Below are 19720 nucleotides of genomic sequence, written 5' to 3' on the forward strand. Positions count from 1 at the left end.
AAACTTCTAAGAAAAATGCATAGTAAGAATATTTCTAAAGGAAAATTGGTAGAATGACGCCTGTCCAATTATACCTAGAAATTCAGTAGATGAAATATGGATATGAATCAAGTGAGAAAATGTGACTAAACTTTTATCACTTGGGATTCTGTATCACCTCCTATTTTAAGAATTTCCATCCTCAATCCTGCCCACCATGGATGGGGCAAGATAGCCTAAAGAGCCCACATCATTAATATAGGAGTGGAAAATTCAAGCTTTTCTTTAAATAAGTAGGGGATGTGAAGTTTAAAGACCAGTAGAAATCTATTCCCTGTGTTCTAACTTGGTAATCATATGCCATAATTCTGAGGTAGAATAATGGTAATGTATATGAGCACTGTATTTTGAGAATTTATTAACATGTTTTGATTTCTCATATTTCAAAAGTAAAATTTTTGGAGACTGTTCTTCCTCATATTTGCTGAATAAAGGGGGTGGTGAATCTTTATAGAACTCCAAAATTCTAATTCTCTGTGTAAGACTCACACATTTCATTGCCTTCCCAGCATCCTGGACATCTCCAGATGGAATTGGCATTAAAAGGACTCTTGAAAAGTGTGGATTTGTTGAATACGCCACATAAAAATCTGAAGATTATGTTTATAAATTAGAAACAGAGGTGGTATTCAGCAGGTTCTGACCAGTTCTGCAGAACCAGTAGTGGAAATTTTGAGTAGTTTGGAGAACCAGCAAATACCATCTCTGACTTGAGATTTTACAGTATCCTTCACCTGCCACGCCCACCAAGCCACGCCCACAGAACCGGTAGTAAAAAAAATTGAATCCCACCACAGATTAGAAAGTAATACCCATGCAAATGAGATAAATGGTCAAAGACTTTATTGAGTAAAATCTAATGTAGGAAAAATTCACAAACAAGGCAAGAAAACAACAAGGAAACATTCAATATAAGTATAAATATAGGATCCAATTTTTATTAGTACATTTACATGGAATAAATTTTAAAAGGCATTGGACAGATGATGGCATAGATAACACTAAACCTGAATAAACATTTTAGTATACCTTATTAGCAGCTTGGATGAAATCATTCTCAAGCTCATTTTAATAAAATATCATTCTGGTGTACATCTATTTACATCTGTTGTAGTTTCTTCAGTTATTAGATAATGGAGTATTTATCTCTTGCAATTGACATGTTGTTGCATGTTACTGCTAAAATCAGTGAGAACCTGTTTTGTGTGGTGCTTTAGGCACCACTCTAGAATCCATGAGACAGTGATGTCTAGTCCTTCTGTAGAAGCAAAACCAGATGGGAAACTTTGGACCAGTTATTCACTTTCTCAGTCCTAGGAAGGAGGCAATGGAAAATTCCTTCTGAAAAACTTTATCAATAAAAATGCAGTGACTTCCCAGGTGGATGGAAGAAGTTAAGATTGACATAAAGGAACAAATGTCAAAGTGTATGAGCAATGACCATTTAAGGAGAGAACAGCATAAAATCCTGTGAACTTTTGGAAAAGTTGAAGCTTTAACTAATCATATTGTGTGAAAGCATTGTAGAGGAAATCATTTTACACAGAGGGCACAGGGAAAAACAGGCTACATAGTTTAAACAACTCTCACTTAAACAAGCTTAAATAATTAACACTTGTTTTTGACAATTATATTGCATCCTGGTATGAACTTCACCAAAAATCAAGAGTATTTATTCTATGGCAACACAGAAGCTGCCAATTACACACATTTAGCATATTTAAAGTACAGCAGAATTTTTGCTGAGTAACTTCTTCAGTTCTACAATTCTTCTGGATTGAAAGGTTGAATGTGCCTTCATCCAGTTACTGCATAGCTCCCTTTTAACATATTCCTATATTCAGAAAATTAAAAGAATAGGTAGGAAAATGCAAAATTGGGATGACCAGAATAGAAATAACATTCTCCACAGTTTAGGCAGGACATATTTGATATTCCTATTTCTCATATTATAGAGGATAGGATTGAATAGAGGTGGAAGAAGAGGACACAGCACAGTCAACCACAAATCTAAGTAAAATGAGGCATTAGAGAGAGGTCTCCCATAGGCCATTAATGCACTTAATACTAACATAGACACTACAATAAGGTGGGAAAGACAAGTTCATAAGACTTTTTTAAAAAAATAAACTTGATTAATTTTACAATTAAAATAAAATGAACAACACAAAAAAAACCCACAGAAAAAGACTGGTTAAAAACAATTTCAGCATCGACAGTTTGTGGTTTCTTGTTTATGTCATTATTTTGTGCAATATTTACAATTAATATTTAGTGCAAATACATATTTACTACAGCTATTTCTTATCTTTCTTTACCATTTATTATATAATCTGTCTCCGGTCTATCCATTCATACCAACAATTCCAAATCGTATAGTACTCTGATGATTCCTTATCTTTTAGGGCTGGGGTTAGTTTATCCATTTCTGCACAACTTGTTATCTTTTGAATTATCAGTTCCTCTGGTGGAATATAGGGCTGTTTCTAACACACCACAAAGGCCAATCTAGCCACCATCAATGTATGTAATATTATGTATTTAACTTTTTTTGGATATTTTCCCCTAAATATCCCTAGTAGGAAGAATTCTGGTTTAGGTTCAATCTGTTCATTCGTAATTTACTCCAGCCATTTTTAAATTCTCAGCCAGTATCTTTGGGATCCTATACAGGACCACCATATGTAGTAGAATGTTCCATCTTTCTTTTTGCACTTCCAACATTTCAGGCTCATGTTGGGGTAACGGTTTTTTTGCCTACTTGTTCAGAAGGGATTTTTAATACTGCCTTGAAGATCATAATGTAAGATATGATAATGAAAGTAAAACAACCTAGTCCCGCAATGTTACTGACCACAAGTACTCCAACCTCAAGTAGATTAAATCCAGAGCAAGATAACTTTAGCAACTGTGGAACATCACAGAAAAATTGGTTGACAACATTAGAACAAAAAGGTATAGAAAATGTGCCAGTGGTATGCAACATTCCATAGAGGAGGCCTGTAACCCACACTATAATTATTATTTCAGTACAGTATTTCCAATTTATCACCATCTCATAGTGCAGTGGATGGCAAATGGCAACATACCTATCATATGCCATGACTGTCAGGAGGGACAAATCAGAAGTTGTAAAGGAGATAAAGAGAAAGATTTAAGCAGTACAACCAAAGTAAGGGATTTGCCTGGTATCCATGAAAGAATTTATCATGGATTTGGGGACAATGACTGCAGCAATGCCTAAGTCCCGTAGAGCCAAATTCATTAAAAAGAAGTACATAGGGCTGTGCAGTTGATGATCCAAAGCTACTGCAGAGAGGATGAGAAGATTTGTTGCTACAATTGGCAGATATAACACAAAGAACAAGAAAAAAATAAAAGCTGTAGATGCCGATCTTTTGAGAATTCCATCATCAAAAAGTAAGAAATGTTTTGATTCCTCATGTTTTAGGACAAAGATGCAGGGAATAACTGCAAGGAAACAGAGAAGGCAGTTAGATAAAATTTGAAAAATGGCATTTTGACATGTGGTGAGAACAGTAAATAAAAAATATGTTTGAACCGAATGAGGAGAGAAACAGATAATGGAGAACATAAATGTAAGATGTGCATATTAGAGTATTAGATTACTCTCTTGTTCATTTCTATCCATTTGTAATCTACCTGTCCTAAATAACCAACCATCAACCTCATATTTTCCATTTCATATTTCCAGTTTGATTGTTTCATGTCTTGATCAAAAGGATTGCATAAGATTAAGAAAACCCTGGAAATTCCAGTTTGAGCTTCTTCGGTGACAGACTGAAATCAGCAATCGTGTGCAGTTTCGATCTGTGCTCACCACTGGAGCACCCCAAGCTGGCTGGTTTGGGGGCTAAGCCACTCCATAGAGGTGGTGAAGAGGTGAGAGACTGCCAGCAGGGTCAAGGAGAATTGCATCTCTCCTCCACAGCTGGCCTTACTCCCTTTCCCGAAGGCAGTTGCAGCAGTGGTCAGAAATGGCCACCTCAAAGAAGAACTTGACCGGAAAAGAATGTGCAGGAGGAAGATAAGAAGAGAAAGTTTTGGCTGACCGGGTCGAACTGGAAAAACAACAATACAAGGTACCCTGCAATTTGAATTATAAAGAACAACATTGTTCCCAAAGAAGACTTTGAAGCGGTGAATGAGAGAGGGAAGGGAAAGGATTTGTTTTTCTTTTCTTTTCTTCCCTATATTGACAACTAAAACATTAAGCAAGAAACCAGACAAACAACTCACTCCTGGGGTCCATCAGGCACATCTGGGTATTGGCCTCAAAGAATGGTTTGGGGTAGTCCTCCTCCTATAAACACTTCCTTTGATGGGAACCCTGGTAGGTTAGCATTATTTTTAAGCCAAATTGTGAACCACCTAGAATTATATTCAAATTTCTATCCTTTTCAATGGTCTATTATAGTTGCGATAACTACAGTGTTAACAGGTGATGCTGCTGATTGGGCTGCAGAGTTTCATAGTGTGCATGCAAAGGAATTGATTGATGTTGGTTTGTTTTTGGATGCACTCAAAGTTCAATTTGAAGATAGGTTAAGGATACATCAGTATGAAGAAGCATTAATGTCACTGAAGCAGGATGGGAGGCCTGCTGTGGAGTATGTCAGAGAATTTTGGAAATTAGCAACTAAGTTGCACACCTGGCCAGAAAGACTATTGATTAGAGAATTCAGATCTGGTTTAGACAGAGGATTGAGACAGGCTTGTCTTTATAGGGGGGTTCCCCAGAAACTGGGGGAATGGTATAAAACAGTTGTGGAGTTGGATGTGGGACTGAGGGAGTTCTGTCCTACTTTTGGAGGTCCCAAAAGACAACCAATAGGAGCAGGTAGCACCACAGGGTAAAGTGGGGGAGGAGACTAAAAGGATTGGTAGGGGAATGGGGCCCATGAAGTGTTTCCGATGTCAAGGTCTGGGACATAGGGCAATGGAGTGTCCATCTATAGAACTAGATAATAGAAAACAGGTGGCTCACATTCCCAGCACCACAAATAGCAATTTACCAGGTGGTATTATGCCCCGTGGTACGAAACAAGGGACAGTTACATCTGAAAGATCTCAAGGGGTGTCACAAAAAATGAACACGGAAGTAATGACAAATAGACGTGAGAGGAAAACACCTGATGGCAAACAACTACCCAAGGTAGTCTCGGGGTTATACGATAGTGGAGATGACAGTCCAGATGAGGATGATTTTGTGAGTAATCCTGTGCAACCATTTGTTATACCAGTAGTATTGGAAAATCTAACAAGCAAATTGAGGGGTCAGTATGGAGCATTAATCGACACTGGATGTACTAGATTTAGTAAATTAGTAAAAAAGTGGTTGATGAATTGCATAGCAGTGGAAGAACTGCCCAAACCTCTGCATTTTGAACAAGTGGATGGTTCATTATTAGGTGTGAGTCCTGCTACAATAATGACAATCCCTATCAAAATAGAGATAGGGAGTCATTGGGAGTCATTATGATTTATTGTAGTACCACAAATGAGGGAGGCGCTAATTTTAGGTCTAATATGGTTAGACAAATGGAAGCCCACGATATGGTGGGGAAACAGTTTTAGGAAATTACGAATTGCAGTTGGCCCTATGTCCCCTCCATATGTAAATAATAGGGAAGTTGTAACAGCTATAGATGATTCTGAAGAACTATGTTATCCAGAGGAATATAAAGACCTAGCAGATGTGTTTAGCAAAAAGGACCGTGAAACATTACCACCACACAGAACAACTGATTGCACAATTGATTTAATTCCTGGAGCAAAGTTTCCAAAACCACGAATGTATGCCATGACTCCAAAAGAGATGGAGGAAATAAGACAATATATAGATAAAAATTTAGCGCATGGATTTATTCAACCCGGGAAATCACATATAGCTGCCCCTGTTTTATTTCGTGAAAAAAAAGATGATGGATTACGTCTTTGTGTTGATTTCCACGGGCTCAATGCTATTTGTATAGACAATGTATATCCTTTATGACTGATCAATGATTTGTTAGCAACATTGGCGACTGGCAGGTATTTTACAAAATTGGACTTCCGAAAAGCCTACTATAGAGTTCGTATACGAGAGGGGGATCAATGGAAAACTACTTTTAATTGCCCCCTTGGAAGTTTTCAGTTTAACATTATGCCATTTGGGTTGCAAGGGGAACCCGCTGTCTTCATGCAACTTATAAATGAAGTATTACAAGAACATCTATATCATGGCATTCTAGTATATTTAGATGATATTTTAATTTATACCAAAACAATGGAGGAACATGTGACCTTAGTGAGGAAAGTTCTGAAAAAATTACTTCACACCAATTTACTTCACACTTTCAAAGTGCGAGTTTCACTGTACGTCGTTGGATTATTTGGGGTACAGAATATCCAATAAAGGAATAGAAATGGATCCCAACAAAGTCAGAGCCATAGTTGATTGGAAAGAGCCAAAAACATGAAAGCAATTACAAAGTTGTTTAGGATTTGTGAACTTTTACCGGCAGTTTATTCCTAAATTCGCACAAATTGCTTTACCATGAACAGAATAGTTAAAAACTAAACCTCAAGTGCCAAAACCCAGACCTAGTCAACCCACTGTATGGTCACAGCAGTGTCAGTGAGCGTTTGATGACCTGAAAGCTTTATTTGCTCAAGAGCCCATTTTAAAACATCCTGATACAACTAAAAGGTTTGTAGTTCAAGCTGATGCAAGTGATGTGGCTGTGGGGCCTGTCCTCTTACAGTATAACATTGATGGACAATTACAGCCATGTGCATATACATCACGGAAATTTACGCAGAACGCAGGCGGGCTATTTGGGAAAAGGAGGCTTTTGCCATAAAATGGGCACTTAGTACATGGAGACACCTATTAGAAGGGTTGAAAAAAAAATTGAAGTTTGGATGGATCATAAAAATTTACAAGCATTACAGAAACTGAGAAAACTATCCCATAAACAAGTAAGATGGGCTTTGTATTTTAAATGTTTTGATTTCCAGTTGTGATATGTTCCGGGAGGTAAAAACTTATGGCAGATGCACTATCTAGACTACCTCAATACAATGTGTCTAGAGATGAAGTTATTCAGTCCATGATCTCTGTAGGACCGTCAACCAAACAAATTCAGATGTTGACCACGAAAGAGATAACCAAAAAGGAATTAGAAGAGGCTACAAAAATGGATGTATGGATAAAAACAAATAATAGTGCCTGTTTACATAAAGATGGATTGCATTGGAGAGGGGATAAAATATATGTTCCATCAAATTGTAGGAAAAAAATATTATCCCAATGTCATGATGTAAGCCAGGCTGGACACTTTGGATTTTTAAAAACACTTCATTTGGTAAGGTGGCAGTTTTGGTGGCCACATATGAGATCAGACATTGAGCAGTACCTTAAAGAATGCCACATTTGTGCTACTACGAAACCTCGAGTAGGAAAATCTTTAGGACTATTGGACTTTATTGTGGAGTTGCCCAGCAGTAATGGATATACAGTAATCTGGACTATTATAGACTTGTTTTCAAAACAAGCTCACTTTATACCATGTAAAGGATTACCTTTGGCAACAAAATTAGCCAACCTGTTTATAAAACATGTATATAGATTACATGGCACACCTAGGAGGATAATTTCAGATAGAGGTGTGCAATTCACAGCACGATTTTGGAGAGCGTTTGTACGCCTTTTAGGATGCTCTCAAGGTCTTAGCTCTGCATACCATCCCAGCACCAATGGTGCTTCTGAAAGAGCTAATGTGATGATTGAAAGGTATTTGAGATCATATACATCTATCAACAGCGAAAATGGGCTGATTTAGTTCCATTTGCTGAAGTAGCATATAATAATGCTATACATGAAAGCACAGGATATAGCCCATTCCAGGTAGTAAATGGGATAGAATTTGTGCCAATCCCTGATTTACAATGTGATGAACAACAACCCATAAATGTCCAAATGTGACCGAAAAGTTCAGGATAGTTGGGATAAAGTAAAAAAGACTCTCAATAAAACAGCACTAGAATATAAACATCAAACAGACAAGAAAAGAAAAGAGTATAAAACATTCAAACCTGGATATCATGTTTACCTATCAACTAAATATATAAAATTACACCTAAATAGTTAAAAATTGGGACCAAAATATATTGGACCTTTCCAAATTATGAAAGTGATAAACCCTGTAACTGTAAAACTTAAATTGCCACCACGGTTACATCGAATACATCCTGTATTTCATGCTAGTTTACTTAAGCCTGTAGAACACATTGATATACCTCAATGTGAGAAATCTGTAATAGCTAAAGATGTAACCCATGCTGAAATTGATAAAATTCTAGATTCACGGATATGTAGAAGAGTGTTACAATACTTAGTGAGATGGAAAGGATATCCTGAAACAGAAGCAACCTGGATGAAAGTAGCAGATGTGTGTGCAAATAGACTGATAAGGCAATTTCATACCAAATATCCTGATAAACCTGGACCACAGGTAGAGACATAATTAGTGATATAATGTATATTGTTTTATAGACTGGTTCCTGGTAGAGGGGGACGCATGTCGTGACTACGCAACACATGCGTTTGCATCGAAGCCACAGCGATCTGAAGGATGGCATTCTTCTTCATCAGAATAAACTCTGTATCATAATAATATGCGTGGTCTATGTAAAATGCTGTGAGGTGAAGCTCTATGCATTAACCACGATTCATGTAATTGAGTTCATACGAATAATTATCATTAAAAACAGTAATCATGGGTAATCAGGGTAATCAGGGGTAATGAAGGGTAATGAGGGGAAATCATTATAAATATTGAGTCCCAGGAAACTCCGGTTAGATCCAACTTTATTTTGTTTGGTTAGCTATTATCTTGGACTCATTGCGGAGGAAGGAATAAACAATAATCTTTTGTGTTATGAAATACTGAAGCGAAGAGTGTCTTATTTTCTCCCTGCATTTGTGCCAAAGAGTAGCTGAGACAAGGTCAGATTTTTTCTTCTTTCCTCTTTTCAGTCATGTAGTGATCAAAATGGTTGGTTAGGAGCAGAACAAAGTTGTTTTGGGTCTATTTTCATCAATGAATGATTACTCAGAATAATTTGACCCATCATAATGTGTCTGCACTCCTATAGGCTTGTGGTAGGGTTGGAAAATTAGAGAATTCCAATGTACAATGCTTTGTCATATTTTCCTTCTTTCATCTTTTCAGTTGTATTATCTCAAAAGCATTGGCTAGGAGTAGAAAAAAGTTGGTTCTGGTCTATTTTCATCAATCAAAAATTACTCAGAATAATTGGGCCCATGATAATGTGTCTTCACTCCTACAGTTTTGGAGAATTGTAGAATTCCAATGTATGGGTGCATTGTAATTCTAGAAGAAAAGCAATGCATATCTACCCAATAAATATAAAAATTATTTGCTATATTTCTTACTTGGAAATCTTAATATTAGCCATTTCCTCTTTGTATAATTTCTCTCTGTATGTGTTTACATAAGTGATGGCAATGCTTGTATCTCAATTTCCCTACCAGATATTAGGCTAAAACAGTAGCATAAATAGCTTTCAAACTAATATATAAATACAAGATTATTAAACACATGTTTAATAGCATATTATCAAATAGAAAACAGTTACAATATAACTGCTATTTTGATATTCACTTGGTGATCAACACATAATTATATCACTGTTAAATATATTTAATCAAAGCACCTGAAATATTAGCAGAATAAATTATTTTATTTTTATTTATTTATTTTTATTTTATTTTTGATTTGTCAATCACTTACAAGATAATAGCTATAAGTATAAAATAATTATGAATACATGAAATGGATACATAAAAGAAAAAGAAATAATAGGACAGGGATGGCAGGCATTAATTAATTAATTAATATTAATTAATTCATATTAAAATAATAATAAATCTTTTTATCCAACAATCAGAAGGAAATGAAAACTCAGCTTGAAAAGATACTATCCCAAAACAATACAAAACAATAATGTTTGTAGTAGAGTTTGGACAGAAAATGAGACGCAACCTGTTGCATCTTTGAACTCTGACATCTCAGCATTTTTTTTCAACAGTGTTAAATGTTATGTAAGCACATATTCAACAGTGATACTTAACTTGTTTAAAGGAGATAAATTCAGTTAGATAAAGTTTTGGAGGTGGCATTTTTATATGTGGTAAGAATAGAAAACATCAAAAATGTAAATTATGGATTGAATGAACTGAAGATCAGAGCATGAAAAACAGACATGTAGGATGGGGATATCAGAGCACACAGTTTCCCATTTTTACCAGGACCAGATACCAAACTCACATTTTCCCCTTCTTTCCTATTTTAAATGTTATGTCTTCTCACGTAGTGATAAAAATGGTTGGCTAGGAGTAGAACAAAGCTGGTTTAAGTTTATTTTCATCAATGAAAAATTACTCGGAATAATTGGACCCATCATAATGTGTCTGCACTCCTACAGGATTGTAATTGGGTTGGAAAATTGAATAATTGCAATGTAATGATGCTTCTAGAAGAAAGGCAATGTAAATCTAGCCAATAAATATAAAAATATTTTGCTATATCTCTTCCTTGGAAATTTTGAGAGCAGACATTTCCTCTTTATATAATTTCTCTCTGTATCTGTATTTATGTAAGTGACAGTGTTTTTTCCAATTTCCCTACTAGATATTAGACTAAAATAATATAATAAAAACCCTTTAAAGCAATACATAAATGCAGGATTATTAAACATGTATTTAATAGAATATTGTTAAATAGGAAATTATAAAACTTAAATTACAACGTAACTACTATTTTGATACTCACCTAGTGATAAACATGACATTACACCACTGCTTAATACATGTAATCAAAGGACCTCAAATATTAGCAGACTAAAAAGTTCCTTTATCCAACGATGAGATGGAAATGAAAACTTATTTTGAAAAGACAGTATTCCATCTATTACAAACCAATAATGTTTGTAGTAGAAGTTAGACAGAAAATGAGACACAACCTATTGCACCTTTGAGCTCTGACCTCTCAGCATTTGTTTTCAACAATGTCAAATGCCATGTTAGCACATATTCAACAATAATAATTAACTTGTTTAGAAATAAAGAAATAAAAACAAATTTTACCATATATTTCTTTTTTACATATACTGGTAGATTATGAAATTACTTTATCATTGCTAATTCAGCTGTTAGGGATCAGTTAATGCATGAAGGTTTGGTCCAAATTTCTGCAAATTATAATTGTTTTTTTATTCTTTATAATTATTATGTGGAAAAGATACCAGTGTTAAATATGTAGTTAATTCATATTTAAAGTCTACACAGAATCTGTCAAATCTCTCTTCAAGTCAATGCTGTCCCACTAATTTTCATGTAGTGAAACATCTACCCTGTTTCTCCAACAATATGGCCTCCCCCAATAGGAAGTCCCATCATGTTTTATAGGCATGAAATGAAATTAAGCCCCTCCCCCCAAATTAAGGCCTATAGTAAAATGTGCGAAATGGGGGGAATGGTGGGGGGACTTGCTGTTAGGAAGTACTTTTGTTGCACACACGGATATGGTGCTGCCTGCATTGACCCCAATACGAAGTGCCCCACCAATGCTGAGGTCAACATCCAAGCCATCGCTGCCCACCCGCCCGAAGATGCAAGGGGGGAAAAAAATTAAGTCACCCCCGAAAAGATGGCCTAGCCATTTTTTCGGGGCTCAAAAAAAAATAAGACCCGGCCTTATTATATGAGAAACACGGTATCTGCAATCATAGAGATTTCTATTCTGAATGCTTATTAATCTTGTTTTATTTCCCTCCAGAGACTTGTACATCAAAAGAAATTGATTTCTGTGTCCTTATTAATATAGTTAGCAAATATAAATAAAACTGACTTCTCTGAGCCCATTAACATAATTGACCATCAAGTGCACAATAGCTTCCTCCTGAACCAGTTATCCTATCAGATAGAATAATAATATCTTAGATTATTAACAGAATGGGGGCTGCAGTGAAAATTGTGAGAGGTGAAAAACAATCAAATGAGAAGGCCTCCCTGTCAAATATTTCATCATTTGTAATTCTCTTTGAACTCCAGTTTTTTTTAAAAAATCTCATCTTCTATCCTGTATGCCACATGTAGGGGAAGAGCTTGACCATAAGGACCCATCTCAGCTATCTTCTCAGGAAAGCATGACTCCTGAAACAATCATAATTCAAAAGGAACTTTTGCTGAGAGAAGAGGTATTAGAGAAGTCAGGCAGACTCTGAAGATTCCTGTGTGAAGCATTAAGCTAATTTCAGCTTGGGTAATCATATGCCATAACTGTGAGGTAGGGCAATAACAATGCAAATGAACATTGTAGTTTGAGGAATTTAATGACATATTTTGATTTCTATATTTAAAAGGTCTAAAATTTACAGTCCAGTCTGAGCTAACCTGCTTGTTTTTTTATCTTACTTGCTGAATATCTTGGGGGTGGGGTCTTTACATAACTCCAAAGCTCTTGGTTTCTTTGTAAGTCTCAGATTTTCAGTTTCCATATCAGAGTCCTGGATATTTCAAGAGAGAATGTCTATTAGAAAGATTAGAAAGATTCATTTGACTATGCTATACACAAATCTGAATACAATATTCATGAATTAGAAATTAATATTCACACAAATTAGATAAATATTAAAATACTTTATTCAATAAACAGGGCAACATAATAACTATAACTGCAAAATATAATATGGACAAGAAATATCAAGGTAAGAAAACAAGAAAGATACATTCAATACAGGAATATAAATATAGAAGAAAATGTCATATTACTTTAGCTGAAAGCCCCTCACTCTCAAAAAAGGTACTGATATTATCTAGGCAATTCCAATATGCATATGCCACCTTCCTGAAATATTGTTATATTAAAATAAAGTATTTGTCCTATCTTTATTTAAATATATCTTTATTTCATTTACCAGGATGGTGGCATAGATAACACAAAACCTGGCTAAGCCTTTTAATATACAATATTAGCAACTGTTATGAAGTAGTTCTCAAGCAAATTTTAATAAAATATCATTCTGGAGTACAACTATTTATACTCGTTTCTTCAGCTATTACAAAATAAAGCATATCTTATCTTTTCCAATTGACATATTGCACGTTACTGTAAACTTATATGAAGGTCTAATATAGTTATGAAATTGATTTTTTCTTTTTCATATTGCTGTGGTTACAAAAGAGTTGTGGAAGATAGTATCAGCTTACCCATCATGCCCATCATGCCAAGTGTTTGCTTTTTCCAAAGCACTTCTAAAGGAAAAGCTAAAATGAGTAAGAACCTGTTTGGTGTAGTGCTTAAGGCACCACACTAGAAACCAGATCACAGTGATGTCTAGTTCTGCTGTAGGAACGAAGCCAAATGGGTAACTTGGGCCAATCACTAACTTTCACAGCCGTAGGAAGGAGGCAATGGCAAATCCCTTATGAAAATCTTTGGCAAGAAAATGCACTGATTTTTCCAGGCAGTTGGAAGGAATTAAGACTGACATTATGAAACTAAACATCAAACTTAAGGAGAGAAGTCTTGGAAAAGTTGATACCTTAAGTAGTCATATTATGTGCAAGCATTGTAGGGGAAGCCATTTTATTCCAAAAGAACATGGAAAAATAGGCCATGTAGTTTAAACATTTTTATGATTACGCTTGTTTTGCACAATTGTACTACATCCTGGTACTCAGTTCCAAAAATCAAGAGACTGCCAATCAACTACATTTAAAGCAGGCTTGTCCAACTCAAGGCCCACGGGCCGCATGCGGCCCACGTTGGCTCGTAATGCGCCCAGTGCAATTTTTTATTTTTAAGAAATTCCAAAGTTTCGTTACACTGCCGGCGCTATGCGGCGGGAATGTGGCCGGGCACATCAGAACGGTGACGCCAGCGCGCCAGCGTGCTTCACCCGCCCCATCCATTATATTATCTCTGAGAGGCCACATCTTGCGGCCTGTGCTGAGTATGGGTGAGCGCGTCACAAAAGTGACGCCAGCGCGCCAGCTTCACCTGCCCCCGTCTATTTTAGAAGCTCCGACAGGCCACATCTTGCGGCCTGTGCAGAGTGTAGATGAGCCTGTTGAACTGTATTGCGCTGCGGCCATCACTGTCGCACAGCGCCCCCACTGTTTTTGGATGATCAGGTATCGTTACTGTTATTTTATTTTATGTGCGGCCCAAGCCAAATTTTCATCTTCTAATGTGGCCCAGGGAAGGTGAAAGGTTGGACACCCTTGATTTAAAGTGTACAAACAACAGTTAGGGATGCAAAATATTTTTTGAGTAACTTCTTCAGTTCTGCAATTCTTCTGGATTTAAAGGTTGGATGTGCATGCATCCCAACTATGTTTATTTTTTAACTTATTCCTGTATTCAGACATTTAAAAGAATAGCTACAAAAATGAAAAATTGTGATGACCAGAATAGGAGCAATATTAAAAGGTTTTTTTTCAGAATCTCCACAGTTTAGACAGGACATATTTAATATTCCTATTTCTCATGCTATAAATGATGGGATTGAACAGAGGTGGAAGAAGAGAATACAGAACAGTCAATCCAAAATCCAAATAAGATGGGGTATCAGAGGGAGATCTCATATAGCCAAAGCTTCCAGTTACTATTAACATAGATACTACAATAAGGTGGGGAAGACAAGTAGATAAAGCTTTTTGCCTCCCTTTTTCAGAAGGGATTCTTAACACTGTCTTGAAGATCACTGCATAAGATACAACTATAAACGTAAAACAACCTAGTCCAGCAATGATACCAATCACAAGAAATCCAACCTCAAGTAGATTTAATCCAGAGCAGGATAGTTTTAGCAATTGTGGAATTTCACAAAAGAATTGATTGATCACATTAGAACAAAAAAGGATCGAAAAGGTTCCAGCAGTATGCAACATTCCATACAGAAGACCAGCAAACCACACTACAATTGTTATTTCAATGCAGGCTTTCCAATTCATCACTATCTCATAGTGCAGTGGATGGCAAATGGCAACATACCGATCATATGCCATAACTGTCAGGAGGGAGAAATCAGAAGCTTCAAAGAAGAGAAATAGAAAGATTTGAGCAACACAACCAGAATAAGAGATGTGTCTGGTGTCCATGAGAGAGTTTATCATGGATTTAGGGACAATGACTGAAACAATGCCCAAGTCCTGCAGAGCTAAATTCATTAGAAAGAAGTACATAGGGCTGTGCAGTTGATGATCAAAAGCTACTGCAGAGATGATGAGAAGATTTGTTACTACAGTTGCCAGATATAACACAAAGAACAAGAAAAAATGTAAAAGCTGTATATGCTGAATTTTTGAGAATTCCAGCAGTAAAAAGTAAGAAATGGTTTGATTATTCATGTTTCATTTACGACAAAGCTCCAGGGTATAACTGTAAGAAAAAAGAGAAGGGAATGATAGTTAGATAAAAGCTGAAAAGTGGCATTTTGATATGTGGTGAGAATAGTATACAAAGCAAAGTGTACAGCATGAACAGAAGGTAAAGAGAAACAGACCACGGAAAGAATAAATGTAGGATCAGCACATTAGAATAGAAGAGTTCTACCTTAATTTCTGTCCATTTTAATCTGTACATTTTAAACAACCACCAACCTTACATTTTCTCTTCTTTCCTACTCCCAGTTAGGTTATTTCGATTAAAAGGATTGCCTACAATTAGGAAAGCCCTGTTGAAGTCTACTTTCAGCCATAGAAGATTACTGGGAATGTTTGGACCAGTTACAATCCCTTGCAACTTTGTGATTGTTTTGAAAAAATGGTGGATGAGCTTGCTATGTGTGGTGTTTGTGCATCTAGAAGAAAAACAATGTAAATCTAGCAAATAAATATAATATAAGTTGCTGTATCTTTTACTTGGAAATATTCGGAGTAGATCTTGCCCCCTGTGTTCTCTCTCTCTCTCTCTCTCTCTCTCTCTCTCTCTCTCTCTCTCTCTGTATTTTATGTGACAGAAGATGGAAGTGTTCTTCTCAGTTGCCTTTGCATCTACTTGACAAAAGAAAAAACAATTAAATAGTATAATAAGCTCTAAATCTAATACATAAATACTAGAATCCTAAACATGCATTGAATGACATATAATTAAACAGAAGAAAAACAAAACTTTACTTACAACATAACTTTCACTTGACATTCACTGGGTGATATTATACATAATAGACACACTGGAAAACATTTTTAATATAGAAGTCCAATACTGACAAAATGAACAAATAAATAAACCCCCTTTTTCAACAATCAGAGGGAAGTTTGAAAAAGCAGTCTTCCATTAAGTACAAATCTCTATTCCCTCCAGGAGTGTTTGGCCACAAAATGAGATGCACCTATTACAACTATGAACTCTGACACATCAGTATTTCTTTCAGCAATATGAATACACATTTTCAATAATAATACTTTAATGCTTAGAAAGAAAACACAAATATTATCATTTCTTTTATTCATATCGAGGGAGATTTGAAATTACTTTGCTGATGCTAATTTTCCTACAAATGATCTAATTTTCGGATAGTGAAAAAGCTATCTGCAGTTGAGAGATCTTCTTCTGAATGTTTATTATCTGTTATTTTTTCCTCAAGAGTCTTAAACACCAAAATAAACTGACTTTTGTGTGCTTCTTAAGATAATTAGCAAATAAAAATGACTTCTCTGTGCTTATTAACATAATTAGCTATTAATAACTCTATAGCTATCCCCAGAGCTCCAGTACCAGTTATCTCATTGTTGGAAGAAATGTCCATCTTGGTTCAGTTCCAAATGGGAAGAAAAAACTGGAAACATGGAGAGTGCTTGGAAGGATGGTTTTAATGGTAGAGAAGACCACATTGAGGTCCTGGGCAAAAAAAACACACGAGTGAGAGAGGGAGTGAGATCTATAACCTCTGTTGGGCTTTGAACTTGCTTCCTGTTCCTGTGGCAATAAATGTATTCTGATTGGTTGTCAGACTCCTATGGAGCCATGCAGGGGTAGCTTGGTTGAATCTTTTTGGTTGATGGGCAATTAAATGAAGGGCAATTAAATGGCTCTGCCTGAAGGAGGTAGATCTTTGTTATGTAGAATAGATTGGCCCAGGTCCTCATGGCCATTAACAAGGGTGTGTGGCAGGGGCTGAGGTTCTGCCTCTCTTTTAGGGAAAATATTCTGTCCTTTTAATATTTCCCAAAATGTTTCTCTAGGAGAGGGTGGGTTTTAACTTCCTACATCATAATATAACAATATCTCAGAATAATGTTAACAGAATTGGGGTTGCAGTAATTCCAGCAATCCAAACTGTGAGAGGTGAAACATGAATCAGGTGAGAAGATCTCCCTGAACCATGTTTCATCACTTGGGATTCTCTTTCACTTCTAGGTTTTAAGAAATCCCATCCTCTCTAAGAGAACAGCTGATTAGTTAGTTAGTTAAGCCCAGTTAAGCACAGATCATTAACACAAGAGTGGAAAATAAAGGGAAAGAGGAAGAAAAGAACTACAGGAAACCCATTGACACCTAATGGATTGCAATAAAACCATAGAACTGTAGAATTGGTGTTAGGAGTGCAAGAACACAAGTTGATAGTTCACTGTTTTATTCCAAGCCACACTCCCTTCTAGGGTCCATTTGGCTGCTTGAGTACACTGCAAATACAGACCTAAAACATGCCTCATAGAATGAAGTACAATGTAAGCCCATGGAGAGCTATAAAATAGCTAAAAGAGAAAAAATAGAATAAGCAATACAGCAAATCCATAGAAATCAATAAGAAAGCTCACAGAAGAAGCACAGCAAATAAAATTTAGAAAGAGAATTTAGATAGATACATGTTTTAAAAATCAGTGTGGATATTCTCAGTTTTGTCAGTTAATAATTTTTATTTTTCTGCAATAAATTGTTTCCTGAAATAAGTAATATTCTCTCCTGTGGTCTATACACTTCCCCAGAAGAATCCATTAAGCCCATATGGCAAAGCATTAAGAAACAGATTTCATACTTTTTTCATATTTCAGTAATTTTTACTCAAGTAAAAAACATTTGCAAAGATTACAACGTAATCATAAACATTTTAAGGCAGGGGTCCCCAACCACCGGTCCGCGGACCGGTACCGGTCCGCGGAACAAGTCTTACCGGGCGCTGGTTGATAGGCGCCGCCATCTTTTTGGTAAAAAAGTGCTTCCGGTGAGCTTTTCCGGTAGAAAGCTCATCGAAGCACTTTTTCATCAAAAAGATGGCGGCGCTAGTCTTCCGTGAGCTTTTCCGGTAGAAAGCCATTTCTACCCGAAAAAGCTCATCGAGGCTGGCGCCGCCACTTTTCTTCAAAAGATGGCGGCGCCCAGTTGATGCCGTACCGGGCCGGGCGCCCAGCTGATGCCGGTACCGGGCCGCGGCGTCAAAAAGGTTGGGGATCACTGTTTTAAGGGGCATAGAGAGTAAGATACGATAAGAAGATCCCTAGACACAGATTTTAGAATGGCTGACTCTTTCCCTGTAGCTGACAGTTCTGAAACTTTGACTAAGGTGAATGGAAAAACAGCTAGAAAATGAAGAAACTCTTAACATCCCAGTGGAAGGGAATGGCTTGTATTGGGAGGTATAACGAACATAATGTTAGAAGAATAATGTTTGGTTCATTGCTTCCAGCCATGATGATGAGATCAGTGCAATGAACAAAATGAGGTGGTTTGGTGGTTATCTGGTTTTCTGGGTACTGGACGGAGTCAAGTCTATTCTTGAGGAAAGGTGGGTATCTCTATCTCTATCTCTATCTCTATCTCTATCTCTATCTCTATCTCTATCTCTATCTCTATCTCTATCTCTATCTCTATCTCTATCTCTATCTCTATCTATCCATCCATCCATCCATCCATCCATCCATCCATCTATCTATCTATCTATCTATCTATCTATCTATCTATCTATCTATCTATCTATCTATCTATCTAGCACATTGACAACATCAGTATATACTATTATGATGCAGGCACCATTCCTGTTACATATGCATTAAAAATCCATTTTTTAAAACTATAATTTCAATTAAACTTGAGGAATTGTTTTCCTGACTGGCCTATTTCAAAAAGCTAACATCTCCACAAATTCAGAATAAAATTCTATATTACAGCATGGGTTTTAATAATAATTGTATCTCATCACAAGGTGTTATTATCAAATCCACAATGTCATTTTCTCCAGTATCCTATCCCCCCACCCCCCAAGTAATGGCTAATAATGTAAATTCTGGTTTAAAAATGTGGCTGGCAAGATATGATATATGAAAGCCACTAGAATGATTTTCCAGATGAACTTTCCTTTATTCACAGCTATAGCAATAGCACTTAGACTTATATACTGCTTTACAATGCTTTACACCCCTCTCTAAGCAGTTTACAGAGTCAGCATATTGTCCCCAACATTTTAGGTCCTCATTTTACCCACCTGGGAAGGATGGATGGCTGAGTCAACCTTGAGCCTGGTGAGATTTGAACTGCCAAATTGCAGGCAGCTGGCAGACAGCAGGAGTAGCCTGCAGTCCTGCACTCTAACCACTACACCACTGTGGCTTCACAGACTCTGGAAACTCTGTGGAAGCCTTAGAAAA

At 36.4% G+C, this 19720-nt stretch overlaps 1 protein-coding gene and 1 pseudogene across 1 annotated transcript; both read right to left on the reverse strand.

The window, feature by feature from the left end:
• Positions 1-252: 252 nt before the first annotated feature.
• On the reverse strand, positions 253-3483 carry LOC113425630 (olfactory receptor 14A16-like; annotated as a pseudogene).
• An 11089-nt stretch (positions 3484-14572) lies between these two features.
• On the reverse strand, positions 14573-15484 carry LOC113425634 (olfactory receptor 14C36-like). The gene has a single exon (XM_026687858.2). It carries the CDS (start codon positions 15482-15484, stop codon positions 14573-14575), a length of 912 nt encoding a protein of 303 aa, XP_026543643.1.
• Positions 15485-19720: the final 4236 nt, after the last annotated feature.

This window comes from Notechis scutatus, chromosome Z (assembly GCF_049901735.1).
Source record: "Notechis scutatus isolate UNSWTSFEM ecotype Mainland chromosome Z, rNotScu1.2, whole genome shotgun sequence".
NCBI classification, from domain to species: Eukaryota; Metazoa; Chordata; class Lepidosauria; order Squamata; family Elapidae; genus Notechis; species Notechis scutatus.